At 42.4% G+C, this 26,332-nt stretch overlaps 1 protein-coding gene across 6 annotated transcripts in view; it reads right to left on the minus strand.

Moving 5' to 3' along the window:
* Nucleotides 1-8,396: 8,396 nt before the first annotated feature.
* RMDN2 (regulator of microtubule dynamics 2) overlaps nt 8,397-26,332 on the minus strand; it is a 76,558-nt gene continuing 58,622 nt past the window's right edge. For 2 of the 6 annotated variants that reach the window (XM_042933226.1, XM_042933227.1), the window contains exons 9-11: nt 19,562-19,615; nt 19,393-19,473; nt 8,397-8,739 (exon numbers count right to left, since the gene is read on the minus strand). In XM_042933226.1, the coding sequence (XP_042789160.1) occupies nt 8,686-8,739; nt 19,393-19,473; nt 19,562-19,615 (189 nt within the window). In that variant the 3' untranslated portion in view covers nt 8,397-8,685. The other 4 variants (XM_042933225.1, XM_042933223.1, XM_042933228.1 and 1 more) reach the window with 4 other exon arrangements.

The raw sequence follows: 26,332 nt of genomic DNA on the forward strand, positions 1-26,332 counted from the left end.
AACAAAGGAAAAAGAAACTAAGAGTTCCTAAGTGCGCTAAATCTGAAATGGTTTAAAGCTGATTATATGGCTCTGAATTTGCTTTCTGCCCTCACGGCACAGGCCGGGGCTGGGGGTCAGGGCATCTGGGTCCAGTCTCCAGCAAGTCTGTCCGTGACCTCCAGCCAGCCTGATCTTGTTTCGGTTTCCTCACGGTCAAATTAGGATGGGCGCCGTCCTTACCGATGTCAGCCACGTCAGCCAGCAAAGAGCTTTCACTGAAGTTTTACATCTAGTGCTAACACTTCGAAAAGTTAAAAAGTTGGACATGACGATAAAGCAGCGTTTCTTTTGCATTTAAAAGAAAACTTTTAAAATGTTCTAAACATAATACATGTGCTATCACTATATGTACGTGCTGTGGGATCCGTCCCTAAAGCAATAAAAATCATCTCGTTAAAAAATTTCCCAATCTGTTAGCAACAAGCAGAAGGGCTAAGTGTCCTCCAAAACCAACGCTCAGTCTCACGAGGTTGCCAGGAACGGACCGCTCTAAATCGTTTTACGTTCCACATTGCCGTTACTTTATTACTAAGCCAACAGACTGCAAACCGAGGCCTGGAAATAGAATATGAGCTGTAGGGCTTCTCCATTTCCAGCCCTGCTCTCCCCTCCTTCCGTCTGCTCTCTCCCTGTCGCGTCGCACCCGAAAGTGGAATGACCCTTAATTTTCTCTTTTAGGAACCCTAGGAAACTTTTGAAGTGCTTTCGTGTTTTTTGAGTTATCTAGCTGAACACATGTTCATTGAGTACGTCGTGCTACACAGGTGAATAATACGAAGGTGAATAATACATGGTCTCTGCCCTCACCCTGCTGAAGAGCTGAGGGCCAGTCAGGCTGAAAAAGGACATACAGCGTGTCTTGCTATTCTAAGGAGAGAGCACCTCTGCTCATGCGCATCAGGAGGGCTTTGTGGTAGCGCTTCTGTCACTCGAGCCAGGCCTGGAGTGGGGAGACAGTGGGCACGGGGGAGGGAAGGTGGCCCCGTAGGATGGCAACACCCAAGCCACGGGGCAGAAGAGAATCACGACAACCAGTTCGGTCTGGAAATGCAGACAGGGCGTGTGTGGGCGCAGGCGCATGCGCAGTGCGGGGGCGTATAGGGCGCCCCCTTGGAAAACAGACTGGGTAGGAGGACGGGAATGGAGGCTGTCTTCAAAGCCCTGCTGAAGACGTTGGCCTTTATGCTGACGGCAGTCGGAAGAAGATGGAGAAATATTGGTTCAAGTCTGCTTCTAACCGGGGGACCTCACCTGCATGGGTTGTGCCCACCCCCTCCTGATCCTTGTCCCCTCCCCACAAAGGAGCATCCCCAGCCCCAGGAAGAAGGGTTGGGGAGCGTTGGTGAGAGGGTCCACTACATACCCTATGGAGGATTTGGTAGCAGGGATGGTCAGTGGGTGGCTTCCAACCTCCACATCAGCCGGCCCTAGTGACAGCTCGTTTCTGGGGCCTGTATCAAGCTTCTGACCTTGACTTTGACTCCAAGGATATGAACAAGGTACTGCTTGGCTCCCTACTCAGGGCCCCCTATGACCCAGGCTTCGAGGCTCACCGGGACCTCCTCATGGCTGGGGGTGAGACGGGGCTGGGCATCAGAGGTGCCAAGGTGGAGCAGAACTGGACCCATTGAACAGACCATCCGGGCCCAGCCCAGTGTGCTGGAAGGGCTGGAGTCCTCCAGGGCCGCTCACCCTGGGCAAGCAGTGCTGCGGAGGAAGTCACCACGGGCACTACCAACAAGAAGTGAGGCTGAGAGGAGCTTTTCTAAACCATCAGCAATAAAGAATAAACATCAATCATGCTAGAGGAAAGACCAGTTTTTCTATACTCTATCCTCTCTATAGAAAATGATGTTAAATTAACATGTGATGAACAAACAGTACATGGCAAAATGAAGGGGGAAAAAGTGGCTTAGAGGTGTGCCGCACCCTTAGCACATAATGATACATTATTTTTCTGGATTTTGTAGTATTTGTGACATTTGTCAGCTTTTAAAATTTTGTAACTTATTGTGATGTCTTTTTTAGTTTTTTTTTTAATGTTTATTTTTGAGAGAGAGAGAGAGAGAGAGAGAGAGAGAGCAGGGGAGGGGCAGAGAGAGAGGGAGACACAGAATCCAAAGCAGGCTCCAGCTGACAGCTCAGAGCCTGATGCGGGGCTCGAACTCACGAACTGTGAAATCATGACCTGAGCTGAAGTCAGATGCTTAACCGATTGAGCCACCCAGGCACCCCTGTCTTTTTTATTCTAAATAAAGTTGCTTTCATACCTAATTTTGTATTGGAATTTTTGTATTCTTTTTCTTAACGATTCTCCAAATTGAATAACCTTGAGGCCTCACAAGCTTGGGTCAGCCCTTGGATGATTCCATAATATTAGCTCAATAAATATTTGAGTAATTACTACTGTTATGTACATGGAGCTCCTAGGACTGAAGAACCCTAGGGAAGTAAAGTACATTTCAAATGAAAAGACTAAATAAATAACTGAAATGGTAGCTTGGCTGGAAAGTCACTGTCTTCATGACTGAAACCTTTTAAAACTTATGACAGCCAGGGTGCCTGGGTGGCGTCTGTCTCTTAATTTCAGCTCAGGTCCTGATCTATGGTTGTGGGATAGAGCCCTGTGTTGGACTTCACGCTAAGCGTGGAGGCAGCTTAAGATTCTCTTTCTTCTTCTCCCTCTGCCCCTCCCCTGCTTGCTTGCGTGTGCTCTCTCTCTCAAAAAGGGAAACTATTGGGACAGCCAATGTTGGGCTCCAGATGAACTCCACACACACCATGCCTACCTGACTCGAAGTGGCTGACCACTTAGGACTCGGCCAGCAACATAGTTATGTCACAATAATTTCGAATGTTCTTTCTACTCGTAACTTTCATCAGCTTCTTTTTCCAGTCAGGTTTCCCAATTTAAAATTAGTCGGGCTATATAAATATGAAGTATTCAAGAAGGAGGAAAGGTATAATTTAATTCTTCATCTGTTAACTTAATTTGCCAAAGTTTAAGAATGCTATTTAAAAACAAACAAAAAAAATTATCTGGCTTCTAACCCAAGTCTCAGGAAATAATGATTTTCATAGTACAATTGCTCAACTTGTTTTATATTATAGAATGCATACATTTGAACACGATAGGAACTTGTTTTAAAAAACAATTTAATATGTTTGAGCTTGCCATATAAGAAATAATGGTTTAGAGGCCTGGAAAGTGCTCTAGAATGGCAAGTCCCTGAAGTTACAATGTCTGTTTTTCAAAATCCAAAACGTGGACAAAATATAGAAATCAGTGTCTTTCAAGCTATTGGACGGCAGGAAAGAAAGGACAATAATCCCTGAGAGATTGTAACAAACGAGGAAAGCCCTACAATTGCCCCAGATTACTGCCTTGCGAGAGTTTCCAGACAACACACAGAGAGGGAGCCCTGAAGGAGTCCCATAGTCTCCTTGAGTTGAGGAGACAAATTGGTGCACAAAATCCCAAAATCCTAGCTAGATTTTTTTTTTTAGAAATTAAAAAGCTGATTCTAATCATTAATACTGATAAATAGTTCAATGGAACAAACTAGAAAGTACATATGTAGACCTACACATATATGGAAGACTGATTTTTGACAAAGGTGCAAAGGCAATTCAGTAGGGAAACAATAGTCTTTTCAGCAGATGGTGCTAGAACAATTGTCTGTCCATATACACAACAAGTGAACCTCAATCCATACCTCACGCCATATACAAAAATTAACCCAGAATGGATCACACATTTCAGTGCAAAACCCCAAATATACAATTTTTAGAAGAAAATATAGGGGGAAAATTTTATAACCTTGGACTAACACAGATATTTAGATACAAGACCAAAAACAACATACGTGAAAGTAGAAATTGATTCACCAAGAGGAACAACTTTTGTCCTGTCAAAGACACGTTAAGGGAATTAACATGAAGGGAATTCTCTCTGCCACAGAGAGAGAGAAAACATTGGCAAATTACGTATCTAATAAAGGACTTGTATCTTACAGAATATATGAAGAACTCTTAAAAGTCAATAAAGAAGAAAACAAGGATCTCAAGTAAAACAATGGGCCAACAATTGGAAGGGCCATTTCACCAAAAAAGATACACGAATGGCAAATACGCACGTGAAAACATGCTCAGTGTAATTTGTCACTAGGGTAATAAAAACCCCAATTAGATAGCACTACACATCTAGAGCAGTAGCTCAGATTATGAAGAGTGACCATCCCAAGTGCTGCTGAGAAGGTGGAGGAGGTAGAAAGCTCATTCATTGCTGGTGGGAATGTAAAATGGGCTAACCAGTTTGGAAAACAGCTTGACAGCTTTTTTTTTTAATGCTAAACACAGATCCACCACATAATTCAGCCATTCTAGTCCTACTTATCCAAGAGAAATGAAAGCAGAGGTCCATTTAAAGAATTCATATGAATATTCAGAGACTTGTTTGTGATAATCAAATACTGGGCGCTCCCCAAAGGCTCATCAACAGTTGAGTGGAGAGAAAGAACTGTGGTCTATCCATGCAGTAAAATGCCACTCAGCAAAAAAGGAATGAACTATCAGAACACACTACAACATGGACGGATCTCAAAATAATTTAGTTGAGTGAAAGAAATCAGGCAGCAAAAGAGAGAACATAATGTACAAGTCCAGTTTTATAAAAGTCCAGAAAACACAATCTATCGTGACAGAAAGCAGGACAGTGGTTGTTTGGGGACAGGAGGTGCAGGAGAGTCAGGAGAGAGGGGCTGCAGAAAGGTGGGAAGAAACTTTTGGGGTGATGGAAATGTCTGCTATCTTGCGATGGTTTCAGGGATACATATGTCAAAGGACATCAAACTATACACTTTAAATATGCATATTCTGGTATGTCAGTTGTAACTCAATAAAGCCATTTTTAAAACTTAAGATTTGGCTTCAGGCACCTAGAACAAGATACTGGTTTGAGAGCTGCAAAAGTCATGGAACAATCAAGATATTAACTATGCTTGGTTCTAAAATGTGACATTGTCTTTAACTGTGAAATAACACATTCTTGTTAAACACCCCAAAATAGGTCATAAAGTCTATACTGAGGCTCTCAGGACACACACCGATCACTTGATCGGTAACAAGTCATTTCAAATGGGTTTCACCACCTCCTTTTTTTCTCTTTCCTTATCTTGGGAAAGGAGAAGGTGGGGATATGAAAACAGATTTAATATAAGGCAAGATATACAACAGGTTGTTGGAAAGTTATTTGAAACCAGAAAATGGGTATCAGTATCCAAAAAATAAATACAAGGAAAGATTTTTCTTCACCTTTACCATTTTTTTTTGTATACCCTTTCTTCCTTTCCTGTCCTTTTTCCCTTTCTTTCCTTCCACCTCCTGCCTCTTACCCCCACATCCCACCCCACCTTTGCTGGCAGGGTTGCCCAGAAGTTCAGACTATAGCACGAACTGGAACAGACTGTCCAAGTTCAAACCTCATGCTGTACTCCTGTACTCAGTATGGTATTTAATATCTCATGCTTTAGCCCCCCCCCCCCCCCCCCCCCCCCCCCCGTCTGTAAATAGGGTAATACCAAAAGTTTCTTCTCTCTGGACTGCTGAGGATTAAATGATTTGATAATAGGTAAAGCACTTAAAACAGGCAGAACCACGGGTTAACAGCATGCAAGTGTTACCGTTCTCGTGGCCCCTAATCTATGACAGACATGTTGGACTCCAATCAGTTAAATGTAAAAAGCCCTGGGCTCGGAGAAGACGGCAGAGGGCATGAGATTCCAGGAGCTGGAACCCAGTCCCGGCTTGGCCAGTCCCCAGCTCCCTGCCCCCATCTGTGCTACTACTGATGCATCAGAGCTTAAACTGTTTACTGGGGAAACGAGAAGGCTGGTCTACAGGACGGTCACCATGGTCCCATCCAGGTGTTAGCACTGCTTTTTATCATTCAAAGTTACATAAATATTATCAAATGAAAAGCTTTTAGACAACTGTTAGGCACAATGGAGATTTTCATGTTACAACGTAGGTCATTCATTATTTAGTAAGAAAGACAAGTAACCTTGCCAATTATATGGACGGAACAACTGATAAAACTCTAGCAGAACACCAAGTGACTTCTTCAATGTTTCATGAGAAATTTTAACACGCAGTTTATCGTCTTCTGAAATGGGACCCATGCGAAGTTCTGGATGGGAACTCCCCCTTCTCAAAGCTATGCATGAATCTCTTGAAAGTTTAAGAGTTTGTACTTTGCCTGTGGTGGACGGTCCACCACTGGCTTGGCCTTAGTGACCCCCACGCCCCCAGGAGAAATCATTTCAGAAGTGCCCTGGAGCTATTCTGTCTTCTCCCAGGGTGGCAGCAGGAGCGGTGAGTGAAGTAACCATAGAAAGGAAAGCTAGTCAGTTCACAAGGCTTCCTTCATGGGAAATTCACCGGACTAAGTGTAACAATAAGTGAAACAACCTACCTATGATGCTGCCATCCAAGACAAGCTCTCGACTTTTAAAAGGGGGGAGATTTCATGTGAGCCAGACAGCAGAGTTGTAATGTTACTTTGAAGGGGATACAGTATAGCCATGATGAGGAGGGAAATTTCCTCTGTTAACATCCTCCTGCAGTAGCGGTCAAGTGTGTGAGCAATTCCTCACACTTTAACGATTCAAGTAACTTTTAGGAGTGTTATACTCCCATCGGGTCAGGTCCTTATCCAGAAACGGAATCACTCAACCTGTCCACTCAAGACATACTGACTACAGGGACCAAACAGGGATTTTATTAAAACAAATGGAGATTGATTAGCCCTTATGTCGTTTAATTATGAGTCCCCAGTCCCACGGAGAGGATTTTTGATGTTCCTTATAATTCCTAGCAGAAGTCTTTGCACTGATCTCTGCTCCCACAACGTGGTTCATTCTGTCATTTGCTGCTAGTGACATTCACCCGCCTCAACTGGCACATTGTTGTAGCTGTTTTGAGAAAGCCGGAGGTATCGGTAGCCTTATGGACACTGTGTAATCTGTTGGGGTACCTGCCAGACTCCTGTCCCTTCTAGCTAGTAGTTTCAGAGATTGGGCAAGAGCAGTTGAACTGATTCAGGTATCTCGATGGGTCATTGTAAAAGACCAGAAGCAGGAACTGGCTTAGTTTGATTAAACAGCATCTAGGTCAGGGCTTGAAATTTTGAGTGTATAAATGTATGTGTGTGCCCATATATTTGGGATAGCAAACGGGAAACTCAAATTTTGACCTGATGTCCAAGATGAGGCTGGTTAAAGCGTAGTGAGGAATCTTTATAGATCACTGCTAAGTACCATGGGAAAAAATATCCTTTTAGTTTATTAAAACTTGGGAAATATAAGAAATAAAACACAACTCCACAGAAATATGAACTACCAGTTGAGTGTATTTCCAATAGATGCTTTTCTGTGCACATTTTCATATAGTTGAGATCAGATGTATACACTATTTTGCCTCTTACTTGCACTTAAGATGCTCTATGCATTCACTATTTTTGTAATTTTTTCAACGTCAAAATAATATCCTACTGTAGTTATATTCCAATATGGTTAACCACTTCCTTATTGTTGGCCATAGTGTTCTACTGTAATAAATAATGCTGTCATAAACATTTGTGCATAAATCATTATACCTTTTCTCCTTAGGACTATTTCCCGGAAATGACATTACAAGATTAAAGAATCAATACATCTTGAAGGCTCAGGACATTTTTAAGGGTATTTTGACACAAACATTTGGTAAAGTGTTTGTGTCAAAATACCCTTCTACCGGCTGTGTATGGGAATGTTCCAACTCGTGCCATCATTATCAGCATTGAATATTTTTAAAGTATTTTTCATGTTTTATTTATTTATTTTGAGAGAGAGAGAGAGAGAGAGAGAGAGAGAGAGAGAGCCAGAGCACAAGCAGGGAAGGGGCAGACAGAGGGAGAGAGAGAATCCCAAGCAGGCTCTGCACTGTCAGCACAGAGCCCAATGCAGGGCTTGAACCCACAAACCGTTGAGATCATGACCTGAGGCAAAATCAAGAGTCAGATGCTTAACCGACTGAGCCACACAGGCACCCCGCATATTTCTTGAAAGAAAAAAAATCCTTGCTAATTTAATATTAAAACATTACCTTACTGTAATTTCATTCACATTTCTGATTACTGGTTACAATATATTTACTCTTTTGTTTTTCCTCTTCTGTCAACAATGTGTTCATGACCTCTGCCTATTTTTTTCCGTTTTTCATTCGCATTAATGAAATTTTGTTTTGCCAAGTCTCCACTGAAGCATTAATCAGACACTCACTAGAGGTCATTTTATTGAATTGACTTAAATATTTTATTTAAAGAAATATTCTGAAGACTATAGTTTATTGGTAGGAAAAATAGAAATCATACGTGTTTAAAGATCATTTTGTACTGACATTATGCGAAATCGACTTCTCCAAGTAACATTATTAGTTTCGCAGTGATACTAGTGGAATGCATGCTGCAGAAACATGGTTTTACCTTCAAATCTGAGCACATTACCCTTACATCAGAAAAGAAAAAGGGATAATAAAAAACGCCACTAGGATTAGTTCAAAGTTTAGTAGACCACATCTGATTTGTTGAAGAGTGAGTTCTTTTATTTACCTCTTCAAGGAAGTGCTTATTTTTTTCACTTCTTTCTGTGCATCTTTATCCTATAAAGAAAATACAAATACACAATGAAATTTCACACATTTATCCTGCTCCTCTAGCTACTTTGAAACAATCTTCGGTTGAGCGAGGGGATACTTTGTGCAGGACCATTACAAGGAAACTACAGATTTCTGAGATCCAGGCATGATCCAGATCTCCGAGACCACGTGTAATGCAGAGAGCTACTCCCAGGCTGTTCCCCCGCCAGGTCTGGAGGGGTGGGATACCGGAAGAAGAGATCCTTCGGTGTAAGCTGACATATTGGCCCTCGCCACGGTGTTAATGGTAACATTGGTTTTTTTTTTTCTTCAGCTGTATGATGTGGAAGAAGTCCTAGCCTCAGCAGCAGGATTGGAAGAAATTGGAGATTCCACTGCAAGATCCAGGCTAGCTATACATTTCATCACTGACGTCATCAAGTAGTTTATATTAAAGGTGAAAAACCATATAATATGTTTTCTACATGGTCTAATATATTCCACTTATTTCTTTAAAACAAGAGTGGAGGTTAGAAACAGTGGCAATAAATTTAGATGGCAGGGTACTCCTATGCACTTTTGCATTTAACATTTATTGAGTACCTAATTAGAAAGAATTTAAGGGATGTAACAAATTAAAACAAATAGATGAGAACAAATGAACAACATAATATTTGGAAGTGGCTGTTAGATTAAACAAACAAACAAACAAACCTGGAAGTTCTTCAATAGTTTTAATCATAACGTAGTGTCTGGTCGATCAGATGTCTACCTACTAGCAAATCAGTATTTTTTCAAGGTTGTGAGAAACTATGATTAATGAATTTAGGGGATTAATGCATTATTTAAAATAACGTATAAAAAATACGTTTATCTTGGTAATTCATGTTTATCTTGGTAACCCTGGGGATAGTTCAGTGCCTGGCACCGATAAGTCCCTCAATGGGATATCTATTAGCAGTAACATTTCCCATTAATCGATGTTTAGGGATCAATTTCTTGCAGAATAATGACATAAGCGAGAGAATCATTTCAACTAGATGCCTAAAGGAAAGAACGTGCAGAAACCAGAAGGAAAGATTTAAAATTAAGATCACAGCTTGGCAATATGTGTCCTCGCGCACCCCCACTCCCCCACCCCGATTCAACTGGCAGCGAATTCGCTCACCGCACACCCACAGCCACACCCGCACACACAACACCCCTCCCGTTGTACCTTGTTCCCGGGGCTTCCATCCAAGCATTTTATTTATTTATTTGTTATGTGCAGGTTTTTTAGCCCAAAACGCCAGCTAACGCCGCTACCCCCAAACACGCTTTCCTCTGTTATTGCCCCAAATGTCTGCCCTTCCCACCATCAACCCTCATTGGGTACTCCCCCCAATACCACCCTCCTTGAGTCAACCTCCCACTTTTCCTCTTTTTCTCACACATGTCTACAGAGCTCCCTGGCACTCCTGTTAGGGGACTTGTTTTGAAGTCATTTTTGTATAACCAGCAATGCATTTGCTGAGAATATATTTTGGGGGAAGAGGATAATTGTCCTCTGCCATTTCTTATAGCTGTTAATCTCCTGGTCACTCTCCTTTTACATTTGTTTTTTATGACTTTGGCACCTGGGTCACTCTCCACGCCAAGGCCTGCCATCGCTGTTGGAGACATCCTAGTCCCCATGGACCGTGGATCCCACCTTCCTGGAGTTAGCCTCCTCACCTCCGATGCCCTCCCCCATCACCCCGGTGAGCGGACCCTGGGCTTTGTCATGACCTACAACTGCCCTACCTCTGAAATAGGCGTCCTGCCCTCTGAACACAACTGCCCGTCTTTTCGTGTCATTTATCCAATTACTCTCAATAACAATAATTTTTCAACTTCCACAGATTTATTAAGAGATTTTCTTTCCCTCTTGTTCTCTGCCAGCTTTCTCCTGCTTTGACTTATTTTTTTGTTTGTTTGTTTTGCCTTGACTTGTTTTCTACCCACTTTAGACTCTATATCCAGCGACCTTTGAACTAAAAGACAAAAGCCCTTTCCCCCTCTGTGGCACCTGCCCTGGGTCTCTACAAACCCCCAAGTCCACAAATCCATCAACTTTTCTATTGTGTTGGCAACAAAAAAAGAGAACCCTGATGCGCTCTGGATGCCTTTCTGACCTCCTCAGGGCCTCCCTTATTCTACCAATTATCTCCTCACTCCTTGGTCGTTCTTGAATCCTTCCTTCTTTGCGGACCTTCTCGTCATTTAAATATGCTCCCCTATTTCCCATCTAAAAAAACACAACGATTTCTCACCTCTGGCACCACTTCTCCTCTCTTCCCCATCAAATTGTTGGAAGTGCATCTACCAGCACCGACCGCGTTGTCTCAGTGCTCTGCACGGTCTCTGCGGCTATCGTTCCACTGACAACAGTCTGGGTTAAGATCACCAGTGACACAGACATCATTGAACTCAGCTCATTCCAGTCCTGACTTCTCCAGGGTTTCTGACAGAGGTGACCACTTCCACCATCCTTTGGCTTCTGAGGCCCTGTCTTGTGGGGTCACTTCTGCTGGTCTCCCTTGTAGCTTTTCCTCCTCCCCTTCCATTATGCTGTTTCTCAAAGCTGATCCTCTGCCTGCTGCCTTTCAAACACTACATAACTTCACTGGGTGACCTCTGCCACCTTGTGGCTTCAGATATCATTTATGTGGCAAATATAAAATCAGTTTATGGATTTGAAAATCTCACAAACTCAGAATGTCTATACCTGAGCTCACTTTCTCTACCAAATCTGGTTCTCCAATGCTCCCCGGGTCCTTAAAGGGTACCTCCATCTACCCTGGTCCGTTTCTAAAGCCAGGAACCCCGATCTCATTCTTGAGTCCTCCAACTTCTAGATATTCAATTTGTAAGTCTTGTAGAGAACACCAGCCACGAATCCATTAAGTCTGTGTATCTCCGTTCACTGCTCACTGCCATCCTCTTAGTCGGCATCAGCGGCTCAGGTCTGTGCTACTTGCTGTAGTTAATCAAATGCTACTCCTTCTTCTAGTTTTGCTTCCCTCCAAGCCAAGTCAGTCCCCACAGGGTAGCCGGTTGTGCCTGCCCCAAAATCTCATTTGTCACTTGTTGCTTAAGACCCTGTAATGGTTTTTCCCTGCCTTTAAGAAAAAGACACAAGGCTCTCATCTCTTCTTTCCCTCTCGTGCCCAACATTTCAGCCATATTGTTATTTGATTCGACGCTTTTAGGCCTATTTTTCCATTCCAAGCCTTTGTCTGTTTTTAGCGTTTCATAAAATAGGGCATGTCTGCTACCTGCATCAGTATCACCTGAGATCATGTGAATTACTTGCAAAGTGTGTGTTTAATTGTCCAGGTCTCCATTCGCCCTTGCCATGTACATAACATATTTCAACACTAATATCATCATTAGAACACATTATTTTGTGTTCTACAGGTTTTTTTCAGTTACATTAAAAGTTGTTTTCTGATTGAACAAAGTTTTTGGAAATACGTTGAGAGCTGCAAAAAGAATAGAAGCTGATCAGCTTTCGACAGTGATGTAATAAAGGAAAAATGGCCCCAATACTCAGCATAACGTTTCATTATTTTTTTAAAGACAAATACCAATGCGTTAGATTTTTTACCAACAACTTTTATTAATCTACTGAAGAGAGGTTATCTTATTGCCTATTACAGCTTACAAATTCTGCATTCAACATTTCCAAGAATGCATCACGGTGCATCTTTCTACTACATTTATTTTCAGTGATATGTCATTTGCCAAAAGTCTAAATTATAGACTGAATTGTGTTCTAAAGGGTTCTTGATAGTTTCGTTTTCCAGTATGAGTTTTCTTATATAAATTGTAGATAAAGGCATTTCTACTTTGACTTGAAGCCTGGGAGACTTCCCAGTGTGAGCATTTTAAGGCTGACTAAGGTATATGTGATCACGGAAGTCTTTCCTTCCATCATGATACTGAGAGTGTCCTATACAGTGACAATCCTCTCATGTCCTGTAACGTTGCTCTACGAGGAAAGGGGTTCTCATGTTCATTTCATTGAATTGCTTCTCTAACATGAATCATCTAGTATTTCCCAAATGGCTTCCTCCTCCTGGTAAAGACTTGCTCCCTTCCTGCTTGGTTTGCTCAGTGTTCTGTGCATTTGAAGCCTTGAGCTTTGGCTGAAGGTGACAGAGTTTCTCCCCTGTGGGAACTCTTGTGTCTATAAAGGTTAAAGCTGAGGCTGAAGGTTCTTCTCCATTCATTACATTTATAGGGTTTCGCTCCGGCGTGTATCCTCATGATGGCTAAGGTTAGAACATCAGCTAAGGGCTTTACCACATAGATGACATTCGTGTAGTTTCTCTGCCGTGTGAATTCACTCAGGCTGTTTCAAGGATGAGTCGTTACTGGAGGCATTTCTGCTCTGATTATAGGCAAAGGGTTTTCCTCCTGTGTGAATTCTCTGCTGTGAACAGAAGTTAGCTCTCGGGCTGAAGTGTGTGCCACGTTCGTTACATCGGTAGGGTTTCTTTCCAGTTAACACATGCTGAATCAGTTGAGCTGTGGGTATTTCCCCATTCTCAAAGAGCTCCTCTCCAGTGTGAAATCTCTGCTACTAACAGGGACAGGAGAGGACGTGAAAGGCGTGCCTGCATCCACTCGTCTCTTCATTTTTCTACATACGAATTCTATGCTGATCCTTCAACGATGGTCTCCAAATAAAGTCTCTGCCGCATTGGTTACACTCACATGGTGTGATACTCTCCTCTGTGTAAGCATTTTTCTTCATAGCACGTCAACTGCACAGGCATCTGATCAACTCTGAGGGCTTCACTATGTTTCAAGCACTCGATATATTGTCCACATTTGCTCAAATGTCATCTTCTAAGGACTCAGGTTATGGTTTTGAATTCAGGGTATTCCTTCCTTCTCCAGATTCACACTATCCAAACCTTTCTGCTGAAGCAGCACACTTTCTCTCCATTGAGAACACTGCAGTTTCAAATTCCGGGGATACAAAGCTGCTCACATGCATGAATCTAGGCCCTGGAGCTCAAGGGCTGACACTTTCAATACCAAGCGCAGTGTGACGAGCTTAGGGCTCCCTGGAAGGGACATAAGACGTGTCACAAGTAACTATCATGCCAGGAAGAGGTTACAAGTGCCACAAGAAAGAGGCACATGAGGGAAAATATATCAATACTCTCCGCCAAAGGCTTTGGATAAGTAAGAGAGAGACTTACTTATATTAAATGGTTACACTCCTGGCATGTGCGTGATGATTATCAAACATCAACCTGACTAGACTGAGTGCTGGGTAAGAATGACTGATCCCAGACTGATGCCGTGTCACCAGATATTTTAAGAATATTATTAAAGGAGGTCTAAGAGTGACGCCTGGGTAGCTCAGTTGGTTAAGCATCCAACTCCTGATTTGGGCTCAGGTCATGATCTCACAGTTGTGAGATTGAGCCCCATGTAGGGCTCTGCAAGAACATGTAGCTTGCTTGGGATTCTCTCTTTCTCTCTCTCTCAAAATAAATAAAATAAACATCAAAAAAAAGAGGTCTAAGAAACTTCTTTAAGGTGCTTTTAAGATCAACCTAAGAAATATAAGCAAGGCCATTATATATCAAGAAAGCTTAACAAGTAATATATTTTGGACTGCCAATAAAAGGTTAGAACCCAAAGAGTGGAAATAGGGGGTTGTAAACAGAGTAATAGTCCCTGCCTGCAACTCATGAAAATGTCTCTTCAGAGAGTAGGAATAGTGTGTCCCTTCTTTAGTGGCCTTATTCATTTCCTTTTTAAAAAATATTTATTTTTTTATGTTTTATTTTTTATATTTGAGAGAGAGACAGAGAGACAGAGAGCAAGTAGGAGAGGGGCAGAGAGACAGAGGCAGAATCTAAAGCAGGCTCCAGGCTCTGAGCCGTCAGCACAGACCCTGATGCAGGGCTCAAACTCATGAACCGTGAGATCATGACCTGAGCCGAAGTTGGACGCTTAACCGACTGAATCACCCAAGAGCTCCCCAAAATATTTATTTTTGAGAGAGAGAGAGAGCTCAAGCAGGGGAGGGACAGAGAGAGAGGGAGACAGGATCCAAAGCGGGCTCCACACTGATAGCAGAGAGCCCGATGTGGGGCTTGAACCCATGAACTGTGAGATCATGACCTAAGCCAAAGTTGGACGCTTAACCAACTGAGCCATCCAGGCACCCCTAATTTCTTTTAAAATGCACCAGGAAGAATGAATTCTCCAGGCCCAGAAAATAAGTTCAAACCAGAAATAAACAGGCAAATAAGAATTTCTAACAAATGAGACCGTGGGCAATATTGCTGGGTTTCAGTAACTGACCCTACTCATACTCTGAGCTGTAGCATTCCCTTAGCTGGAAGGCAGGCTGAACATCTGTGGACTAATTATAGCTTATAAACTTATCTGAGAAACCAATGTCTTAATTAAAAAAAAAAATCAAATATGAGGGACGCCTGGGTGGCTCAGTCGGTTGAGCCTCTGACTTCGGCTCAGGTCATGATCTGTGGTCTGTGGGTTTGATCCCCGTGTCGGGCTCTGTGCTGACAGCTCAGACCCTGGAGCCTGCTTTGGATTCTGTGTCTCCCTCTCTCTGCCCCTCCCCCGCTCATGCTCTGTCTGTCTTTGTCTCTCAACAATAAATGTTAAAAAAAAAAATCAAATATGAGGTCTTAATTAAGACAGAAAATTAAAAGCACGATTAGGATTTTATTACTAAGAGTGGTTACTAATGAGAGGGATGATTCTCCATTTATATAACAGGATGGAAATAACAGCCCAGGATTTTAAACAACAGGTTAACTTTAAAGCCAACTACACAACTTGTTAGCCAGGAAGACGTGTTCTTTACATTGAACACTCCTGGAGTCCTTCTCTTCCTGACACTGTTCCCGGTATAGTTTATTTCCTATCCTACAAGAGTTTGTCTTAGAAGGGCAATTAATGTCACTTCAAAATGTGACAACAATTTCAAAACAGTTTTTTTCTTTACCAAATTAGCACATCCCTCGCACATCCCTCGCCGTAAAACAAAAGATTACATAATGCTTCCTGCACCGAACTTTGGCAGCCTGCCCCAGGTCAGTAACTTGGATACTTTGTCCAGGCAAACAACTCCCAGGCTGCCAGAGTGGTCATGATTTCCTTCATCAAGCATTCTCACACTGCCTTCGACACAGGAATCCTTTTTCAGTTTAAAAGTGGAACGTTTCTGGGGCTCCTGAGTGGCTCAGTCGGTTGAGCGTCTGACTCCCATTTTCGGCTCAGGTCATGATCTCATGTTTTGTGGGTTCGAGCCCCACGTCGGGCTCTAAGCTGACAGCATAGAGCCTGCTTGGGTTTCTCTCTCTCCCTCTCTCTGTCTGCCCCTCCCCCATTTGTGCTGTCTCTGTCTCTCTCAAAATAAGTAAATAAACTTAAAAAAAAATTTTAAAGTGGAACGTTTCTCAGGACCCGAGATGACCTTCCTAGAGTCAAGAAAAGGCCACGTGAATAATAAAATACTGTAGTTTCAAGTTCTGGGGATGTAAAGTTGCTCACATGCAGGAATCTGGGCCCTAGAGCCCAAGGGCTGACATTCCCAATGTCAAGTGCAGTGTGGTGAGCTCAGAGCTCCCTGGAAGGGGCAGAAGACATCACAAACGACTCCAATGTCAGGAAGAGGTTACAAGTGCCACGAGAAAGCAGGTATGTCAGGCAGGTTCACATGACAGAGGGAAAACTGATGGCTGGGTTGCCTTCACTGTTATTAGTGGCTCTGCTGGACATTTTGGAAATGAACAGACTTGTCAGCAAAATCACTAATGGGGTGGGTATATTTCAATCTGGAAAAACTTACAGAGATAGGGGGACTACAGATAACTCTCCTCAGTCTATTTTCTAATTGAAAAAAATTGATATTCCTGACATTACATTTACTACTCGAAACAAAACAAAACAACAAAACAAAACAAAACCTCCTAGAAAATATAAATGGAAATGTCATTGGAAAAATAAGTAACGTAGGAAATACTTATTAATGCTATTTTGCTTATTACCTAAATATTTCCACAGTGCCCAGCTTTTTATTTTTATGCTATGAGTCTTCTGATTTTTCCTATCAGTACTTATGGGTGCTTATTACATGCCAAGCATGATAGTTGGCACTGGGAATAGAGGGGTGAATGAAACACACTTAGCTGTGACTTTCCTGGAAGAATCACACAAACAATTATACAACCACAAACCGTGCTAGATGATGTGAAGGAAAAGTACGAGGTACTTTCTTGCCTGGGAGTGGCAAGGAAGTCTTTCCTAAAGAAATGACATTTATGGTGAGGCCTGAAGGGTGAGTAGGAATAAAGCAGGGGAAGGGAGTGGAGGGCTTGGGTGGGAGTGTTTCAAGAAGAGGCAAGAACAGGTCCCGAGGGTGTGAAGCAGGGAAAGGCATAGTGCAGAGGTGGGGGGAGTGGGCAACAGAGATCAGAGCCTTGAAGGACATGCTAAACATTTAGGACTTTATCCCCAAAGCAAAGGGTTTCAAGTAAGAAGTGACATATTGAGGTTTACTCAATCTGTTCCTTTGCTGCTACTGAGAGCCAAGAATGGCCTGGTGGAAGGAAGAAAGCCAAAGACCAATGGGAGGCTCGCACGTCGTAGTTCCAGTGAACTCGGGTGGTTTCCTGCTTGGAGTGGTAGCAGTCGAGTGAGAGGGCAGTTGGCTAACTCAAGGCATGCTTTAGAAGAGGAAGACTGAGACTTGGTGAGTGGGTGGATGTCTGTGTCGGGGGCTGAGGGAGATGATTCCCAACTGATGGACGGATGTGCCATTTACTAGAGAGGAAGCTGGAAAAGACGAGATCCAAAGGCCCAATGACGAGTTGAGTTTGAGATGTCTGCGAAACATCTTGGTATGGATGTCAAGCAGGAAGCTGGATACTCAGGTCTTAGGGCTCAGAAGGGAGGTCTAGAGATACGAATTTGAGGACTCCTGGCAGGTAGACAGCATCCGAAGCCATGGACCATAGGTTTGTGGGGCAGGAAGGAGGAGAGAGGAGAGGAAAGAAGAGGAGGGGAGGAGAGCGGAGGGGAGGCGAGGAGAGGGGAGACTTAGGGACCAAGGACCAAACCCTGGCGGGGGGGGGGGGGGGTCATTGATATTTAGCCCTTGTGTGACAGTTCTGGATATCGTGCACAACTATTTGCACGTCAAACCAGGTATTATGCCTCACTATCATACTGTATGCTAATCTCAAATTCTAAAAAGAATGCACAGACCCTCAGTTTTAAATGACTGCATATAACCTGAAACATCATTCAGGACAGATGGAAAAGTTGGTAGGGTCCCCACCACCTCTATGGAGCAAGCAACCAGAGGGACAAAATCTGTTTTCTGCCCAAACAATTGCACAAAGTGTCTTCCGGAGAAGTGCCGCTCCTGAGCCTAGGCTGTTGTGCGCCTCGACCAAGTGAGGGATCGGAGTGAGAAAGACAATCAACCCCGCAGGAAAGCCCAAACGTAAGCCGTCCGAGACCTTGCGCGGGTGGTTGCCACAAGGCGCAGTGAGGCCTGAGCAGCCCTGTTTAAAGACGGAGGCATCCCTGAACCCTGACGTTCCCGGCAGGTCTTATTACGCTCCCCCCTTTCTTCCTTGTTTCCCAGGACTGCGCTGAACACCCCTGCCCCTCCCCCTCCAGGCAAACAAATCTCCGCTTTTCCACCTCTGTGCCTTTGTTCACCGCCTGCGAGGCACTTCACTCTCACCTCCACCTCATGTACACCTCACGTACACTCTCAAAGTCCACGTCTGATGCTACCGGATCTCTTCCAGGTGAAAATAATTTCTCCCTTTCCACTATTTCCATCACCAGTTATTTGCCCCTCTCCGAGCACTTCAGGCTTTCCACCCTGGGCTACAGTTACTTGGGTATATGGCTTATATTCTCTCCCAGGCTGTGAGCTGCTAGAGAGCTGTGGGTGTGTCTACATTTGAGGCTCACAACAACCATCGGAGCCGGTTTTGCTTCCGCAGAGAAGACAAGGGATGCTCCTTTCTGAGGCATTTCTTTCCGCTGTGATTCAGAGGACGGTAATGTGCGGCGGTACGAGAAGGGAGCAGGAAAACACTGATCTACTTCCTTGTATTCCTACAATACCAATATACGGCTCACAGCAACACAGACTGGGCCATTAACTCTGAAATTCCTAAAACAGAGCACATCCAGAATCCTGAATTAGTGAATAAAAGGGCAAGAAGCAACGGGATAGTTTCTTCTTCGTTAGCGGTAGGCATTCAAAGACCAAGAAAATGTCAATGCATCATTTTTAAGCTTCTTCACGGTAGAGGATAACCACACCCTACTGTGAGCAGAAGACTGAAGACGGCAGACCCCTGGATGGTCTTCTTGCGGTCTAATGCTTAACAAGCATCAGTATATTTTAACTGCTAGCCCATGATTTGTGTGTTCCTTAAAGAGACAGGGAGTCTGCTGGTGAAGGGTTACCCACAGCAATTCTAAAAACTTCACAGCACATGTTCAATCCCAGTGAAATCCCAAATGTTTTAGTATGGAAGAAAAATCCAGACGCATCTAAGCCAGCTGTTCCTATCTGGAGCTAGAAAAGTACTGGTGAAAATAACAGCCTTCGCCGTCCCTGTTGGGACTTACCTCTTTGGTAACACAAGGGAGCAATACTGCCAAATTACAAAACTTCACAGCATCATCTGTTTGTTCAAGATCGATGTAACACTAGAAATGAAAAGTCGACAATGTGAAAGGGAATCCCATTTTCATGTAATGCATTCAAAGTGATCTTAAAACAAGTGGTCTTCCTTACCTTGGCCAAGAACAAGTAATTGGACTTAGAAAAACCAGGGTGCAGTTCTTCAACCTGATTTTAAGAGAGAACAGAAAAAAGAATAAATGGGGCAATATTATAACAACCAGTAAAGAATCAGATATTAACCAAGTTGTCTGAAAAATTTAGATTGGTTGTATTACATCTGACTTGTTTGATCAATTCAAGTATGGTGGAAATACAGCTTTTGAGATTATCCATTAAAATGAGATTATTATTGGGGCACCTGGGTGGCTCAGTCGGTTAAGCATCCGACTTTGGCTCGGGGCATGATCTCACAGTTCGTGGGTTCGAGCCCCACGTCGGGCTCTGTGCTGACAGCTCGGAGCCTGGAGCCTGCTTCGGATTCTGTGTCTCCCTCTTTCTCTGCCCCTCCCACACTCATGTTCTCTCTCTGTCTCAGAAATAAATAAACATTAAAAAAATGAGATTATTATTATTATGCTCATAGAGCTTATGAAACAATGAGATCCTTTAAGATTTCAGGATTCCTTTGTATAACCTATCCTTTCTCTTTTTTTCTTTTCGAGGACAGAAACAATTGGTGATACATGCTCCCAAGACAAGTCCTATACAATTTAGTCTATTTAGAAGACGATTAGAGGATGATAGGTATCCCATGACAAACATCCTCCACCACGTTAGTATTTGATTTCTTATGATTTCAACACATCTCACGGGCTGAATAATATCTAAAGTCCATCGCATCAAGTATTTTTGAAGAAAAGACAGACCTGGGAAACAACTAGTCCAAGTAGCAGACCTACTTACAAATTTTACTAAGTGGGTATTATGAAGGCACTTTACTAAACTCTTATGCACATCTACTAAACTTTTTTTTAATGTTTATTTGTTTTTGAGAGGGAGAGAGAGAGAGACAGAGAGAGAGAGTGTGAGCAGGGGAGGAGCAAGAGAGAGAGGGAGACGCAGAATCCAAAGCAGGCTCCAGGCTCTGAGCTGTCAGCACAGAGCCCAGTGCGGGGGTTCGAACTCACAAACCACAAGATCATGACCTGAGCTGAAGTCGGATGCTTCACTGACTGAGTCACCCAGGCACCCCACACATTACTAAACTTTTATGCATCAGTTCCCTTTCTCTATCTCTGGTGAATAAGAATTCTTGCAGGTGCCTGGCATTGTTACTAGAGAGCACTTCTTAGAACCTAAGTCAATCTTCGGTCAGCTGCTGCTGTATTAAGGGCCAATGCAAATAAGCTCCCAATCTGACCTTGGAACCCAACCCAGAGAGACGTAGAACCCAAGCGAAGGTTACTTTTTTTTTTTTTTAATGTTTATAATTTTGAGAGAGAGAGAGAGAGCAGGGGGAGGGGCAGAGAGAGAGAGAGGGAGAGAGAGAATCGCAAGCAGACTCCATGCTGTCAGTGCAAAGCCCAACGTAAGGCTTGAACCCACGAACTGTGAGATCACAACCTGAGCCGAAACCAAGAGTTGGATGCTTAACTTCCTCCAGGAGCCCCAAGAAGGTTACTTTAAAAAATGTACAAAGATATGCATGTTTTACAAGATACAAGTGATACGAACATTTCCAAAACTAAAAAGTGAGTGCTTCTTTGTTCTGACTTTATTTTCAATTTCAATCTCATCTCCCAGGGGTAACCACTATAAACAGTTTGACATGAATCTTACCAGACCCTTTATCAAGCATATACAAGTAAAAAAAAAAAATTCACTTTGGAAAAAAATGAATATGGGACCATTTCTGTATATTGGTCCAAAACTTTTTTTCCCACAACATATCACAGACACATTTCTGTGTTTGCATACACAGATCTACCTCGTTCCTAAGAGGTGTATTTCATATTATGCATATGCCGTAATTAAATTAAGCATTCTTTATGACACATTTAGACATTTTTTTACTGTTACCAATAATGATCAGTGAAATACTTTCTCCTGTATACTTGTGTACAAGTGTGATTATGTCTGTAGAAGAGATTCCTGGAAGTTGAACTGCTGAGTCAAAGGATACATGCATTTTAAAGATGGATACTATTGGGTGGATCTAAGACTTAGGGGGCTGAGGAGTTCACATCTTTGGTAAAGGGCATATACTCTACAAAACCCAAAAGGGAAGGCTCCTAGGATAAAGTGTCTTGGGCTGGAGAGTCAAACTGGGTGTTTATTCTTTAGGACCGAGTAGATGAACAGTGTGTGGATCTGGCCAAGAACTTGCTAGTGAAACAGCAAGGCTGCCAACAGATGGGAGGACACTGTCAAGTTCAATCCTAGCCAGAGCCTGGAAAAGCCTAGAGAGCCACCCATGGTATTGATGAGTTCTGGTTCTGCTGGTTCTCTCTTGTCCAATCATTTCCATCTCTACTCTTCAAGTCTACTAAGTGCATTTTTTAAGTCTCTCTAAAAGGAAGACTTTGATTAAACTTTGTTGAGTTGCACCTTCTTCTACGTCCAGTAGTTGCCCAGCTCTGTCCAAAACCTGTTCATAAAACTTGCTTCAACATATGAGAATAAGCAGCTTATTTCTTTTTTTAGTTAGTTAATTAATTATTTTTTTAATTTACATAAAAGTTAGGATATAGCGCAACAAGGATTTCAGGAGTAGATTCCTTAATGCCCCTTACCCATTTAGCCCATTTCCCCTTCCCACAACCCTCTGCTTGTTATCTATATTTAAGAGTCTCTTATGTTTTGTCCCCTCCCTGTTTTTATATTATTTTTGCTTCCCTTCCCTATGTTCATCTGTTCTGTGTCTTAAAGTCCTCATATGAGTGAAGTCATATGATATTTGTCTTTCTCTGACTAATTTTGCTTAGCATAATACTCTCTAGTTCCATCCACACAGTTGCAAATGGAAAGATCATTCTTTTTGATTGCCGAGTAATACTCCATTGTATGTGTATGTATATATATATATATATATATATATATATATATATATATATATACACACCACATCTTTATCCATTCATCCGTCAATGGACATTTGGGCTCTTTCCATACTTTGGCTATTGTTGATAGTGCTGCTACATATATAGGGGTGCATGTGCCCCTTCGAAACAGCACACCTGTATCCCTTGGATAGATACCTAGTAGTGCAATTGGTGGATCATAGAGTAATTCTATTTTTAATTTTTTGAGGAACCTCCATACTGTTTTCCCGAGTGGGTGTACCAGTTTGCATTCCTACCAGCAGTGCAAAAGAGATCCTCTTTCTCCGCATCTGTTGTTGCCCGAGTTGTTAATGTTAGCCATTCTGACAGGTGTGAGGTGGTATCTCATTATGGTTTTGATTTGTATTTCCAGGATGATGAGTGATGTTGAACATTTTTTTTTATGTGTCTGTCTGCCATCTGGATGTCTTCTTTGGAGAAGTGTCTATTCATGTCTTTTGCCCATTTCTTCACTGGATTTTTTTTTTGGGGGGGGGCGGTGTTGAGTTTGATAATTTCTTTATAGATTTTGTATACTAACCCTTTATCTACTATGTCATTTGCAAATACCTTCTTCCATTCCATTGGTTGCCTTTTAGTTTTGCTGATTGTTTCCTTTGCCATGCAGAAGCTTTTTATTTTGATGAGGTCCCAATAGTTCAATTTTGCTTTTGTTTCCCTTGCCTCCGGAGACGTGCTGAGTAAGAAATTACTGCTGCCGAGGTCAAAGAGGTTTTTGCCTGCTCTCTCCTCTAGGATTTTGATGGCTTCCTCTCTTACATTTAGGTCTTTCATCTATTTTGAGTTTATTTTTGTATATGGTGTAAGAAAGTGGTCCAGGTTCAATCTTCTGCATGTCGCTGTCCAGTTTTCCCAACATGATTTGTTGAAGAGACTGTCCTTATTCCATTGGATAGTCTTTCCTACTTTGTCAAAGAGTAGTTGGCCATATGTTTGTGGGTCCATTTCTGGGTTTTCTATTCTGTTCCATTGATCTCAGTGTCTGTTTTTGTGCCAGTACCATACTGTCTTGATGATTACGGCTTCGTAATAAAGCTTGAAGTCCGGGGGTGTGATGCCTCCAGCTTCGGTTTTCTTTTTCAAGATTGCTTTGGCTATTTGGGGTCTTTTGTGGTTCCATACAAATTTTAGGATTGTTTGATCTAGCTCTGTGAAGAATGCTGGTGTTATTTTGATAGGGATTGCTTATTTCTTTAATATTGGCATTTTAATCCTGCATATATACCTTAGCACTTATGTTTAATTAGCCATCCTGATTATAAATCAGAACATCTCTTTCTTTTTGTGCTCATGGTTAAAAAAAAAAAAAAAAAGAAGCCACCAAAGGTACATAGGCTACTAACAACACCAACTTCCTAAAATGGAGCAGATTCTAACTTTTTACCAAAGGGCTTGCCTAAATAACAAGGAAGGTAGTTATTTAGGTAAGTACCTAATGTTCAGTAGAATGTTCTAGTTAAGAAGCAGTTCCTAGCTAGGCTCTTAGAACACCCTATAATAATACCTGGCAGAGAATATTGTAGCTGTTTACTTGGTCTTGACTGTACAAGTTCCCTGGAGACAGGAGCTGCATTGGTCATTTCTGCATTCCCTACATTTGCCATGCTGGTACTAGGTATGTGCTTAATAAACATTACTGAATAAGCTAGCATTGTTTTAAAAACATCTCAGAAACTCAAGCCATAGCCCTCCACCATATCAGGGCATAGAAGAAGGCTCTGCAGGTGGTAAAACCACTCAGGGAGATCCAGAGGTCTTATGTTGCAAACAGTGAGTGAGATCAGGGCCGTCCGTCTATCCCCCAACACTGCCACACCTGTTATCTACTACACACACCCAGGCACTGATTTCAGGCTCTCAACCTCGCCATGGGCTGCACAGGAATAGCTCTGAGAGCTTTAAAAACACTGATCAGGTTTTAAAAACACTTTGTTGTGACCCAATAATTCCATTCCTAGGTACTTACCAAAGAAAATTAAAAACATGTCTACACAAAAGCTTGCATATGAATGTTCATTGAAGCTTTATTAATAATAGCCCCAAATTGGACACAACGCAAATGTCCACCAATGGACAAATGCATAAGCAGACTGTGGTATATCCACAAAATGGAATATTACAAGGCAGTAAAAAGGAACTATGGATACACCGATGAAATGAATGAATCTCAAAACATTATGCTGAGCAAAGGAAGCCAGATACACAAAGTAAAAGCTCAATGATTCCATTTATATAAACTTTTAGAATAGGTCAAAAAAACAGAAAAGCAGATCAGTGGTTGCCTGGGGCAGGGGCTGAGGGAAATTGACAGCAGAGGGGCAAAGAGAACTCTTGAAAGTGGTGGAAATGTTCTAAATCTTAAAATGGTGGTGGTTACTTGAGTGTATTAATTTGCCAAGCTTCAATGAACTGCATACTTAAAATGGGTGCATTTTATTGAATATAAACTATATCTTAATATATTCAAAGATTCTGAAATAATTAGTCTGGGTCATGGTCTGGGCTGGCATTTTTTTTTCAAAGTTCACCCACTTATTATTTGAGAGAGAGAAAGAGAGAGAGTGAGCAAGTTGGGGAGGGGCAGAGAGAGAGGGAGAGAGAGAATCCCAAACAGGCTCTGTGCTGACAGTGTGGACTCCATGCAAGGCTCAGTCTCAGCTCTCCAGATGATTCTAATGTACAGCCAAGGGTGAGAACCACTGCCCGAGGGAATTATGCCAGAATTTTGGATGAGGTGGGAAGCATGCTATAGTTTGAAAGAATTCCCACAGAGGATTCACAGATGACTCCTGATCTAAAATCACCTCCCTGGATTGCTGTGATGCTGTGGGGGATAAGATTTCACCAGTTATAAGAGCAAAATAATAGCAGTGAATGTTTATTTGTAGTTAGAGTAGTTAATGTGCGAGGTTCTGGGCCAAGAAAATTACAAGCATTATTTGATGAATTGTATCACAAATCATATAAAGTAGGTATTCATCTGCTTCACAGATGAAGAATTTAAGATTAGGAGAAATAAAGAAACACAGCCAGGTCACAGGGACAGGGAGAGGCCCAGATCTCAAACTGATTCTAAAGCTAATGCTCTACATCTCTCCAGAACTGAGATGGATGGTCTAGGGACACATTCCCGGCCCCTATGAATCCTCTTTGGAGACACAGAGCTGGGGACAGGAGTCCTACAGTCTAGGGTCCAAAAACACGACTTCCTACTGGGACTAGGGGTTGCAGACTCTCCTAGGGCATGGGATCCAAGTTCCTTCTCCTCCCCACACCTCCCAGATTTCTCACTTCCTCCCCAGCCTTTGCCCTTAGCACTCTGGGCTCCTCGGTACCCCCAGATGTTGCAGTCAATGTAGAAGGGAGCTTTCCTGATGCCTTCTGACTCTGAACAAACACCACCAAATGCATTTTCAGACAGAATCTAAGTCAAGACTGAATGGGGAGGTCCCCAAGATGATTTGCCAAGGTGTTTACATTTTAATAACATTAACATTTTCTGAGCTGATATGGAGCACTTCCTAGGAGCTAGGAAATCGCTAAGTAATTTACTTGTATTAACTTATTTAATGTTCACAACAACACTCTGAGTCAGGTACTATTCTCTCCATGTTATTGATGAACTTGAGAGAAAGGTTAAGAAACTCGTCTAATGTTAATCAGCCGGTAAGTGGCAGAACTGAGATTTAACCAGGTGGTCTAGTTCTAGAGGTTGCAATCCTTACCTCTATATCGCTGGGCCTCTGATCACTTTTGATTTTATCTGTGTAATATTTCAGGTACATTAGCACCTTAAGAATTTGGGGGCAGTGTCCTAAAG

This window comes from Panthera leo, chromosome A3 (genome assembly GCF_018350215.1).
Source record: "Panthera leo isolate Ple1 chromosome A3, P.leo_Ple1_pat1.1, whole genome shotgun sequence".
Taxonomy (NCBI): domain Eukaryota; kingdom Metazoa; phylum Chordata; class Mammalia; order Carnivora; family Felidae; genus Panthera; species Panthera leo.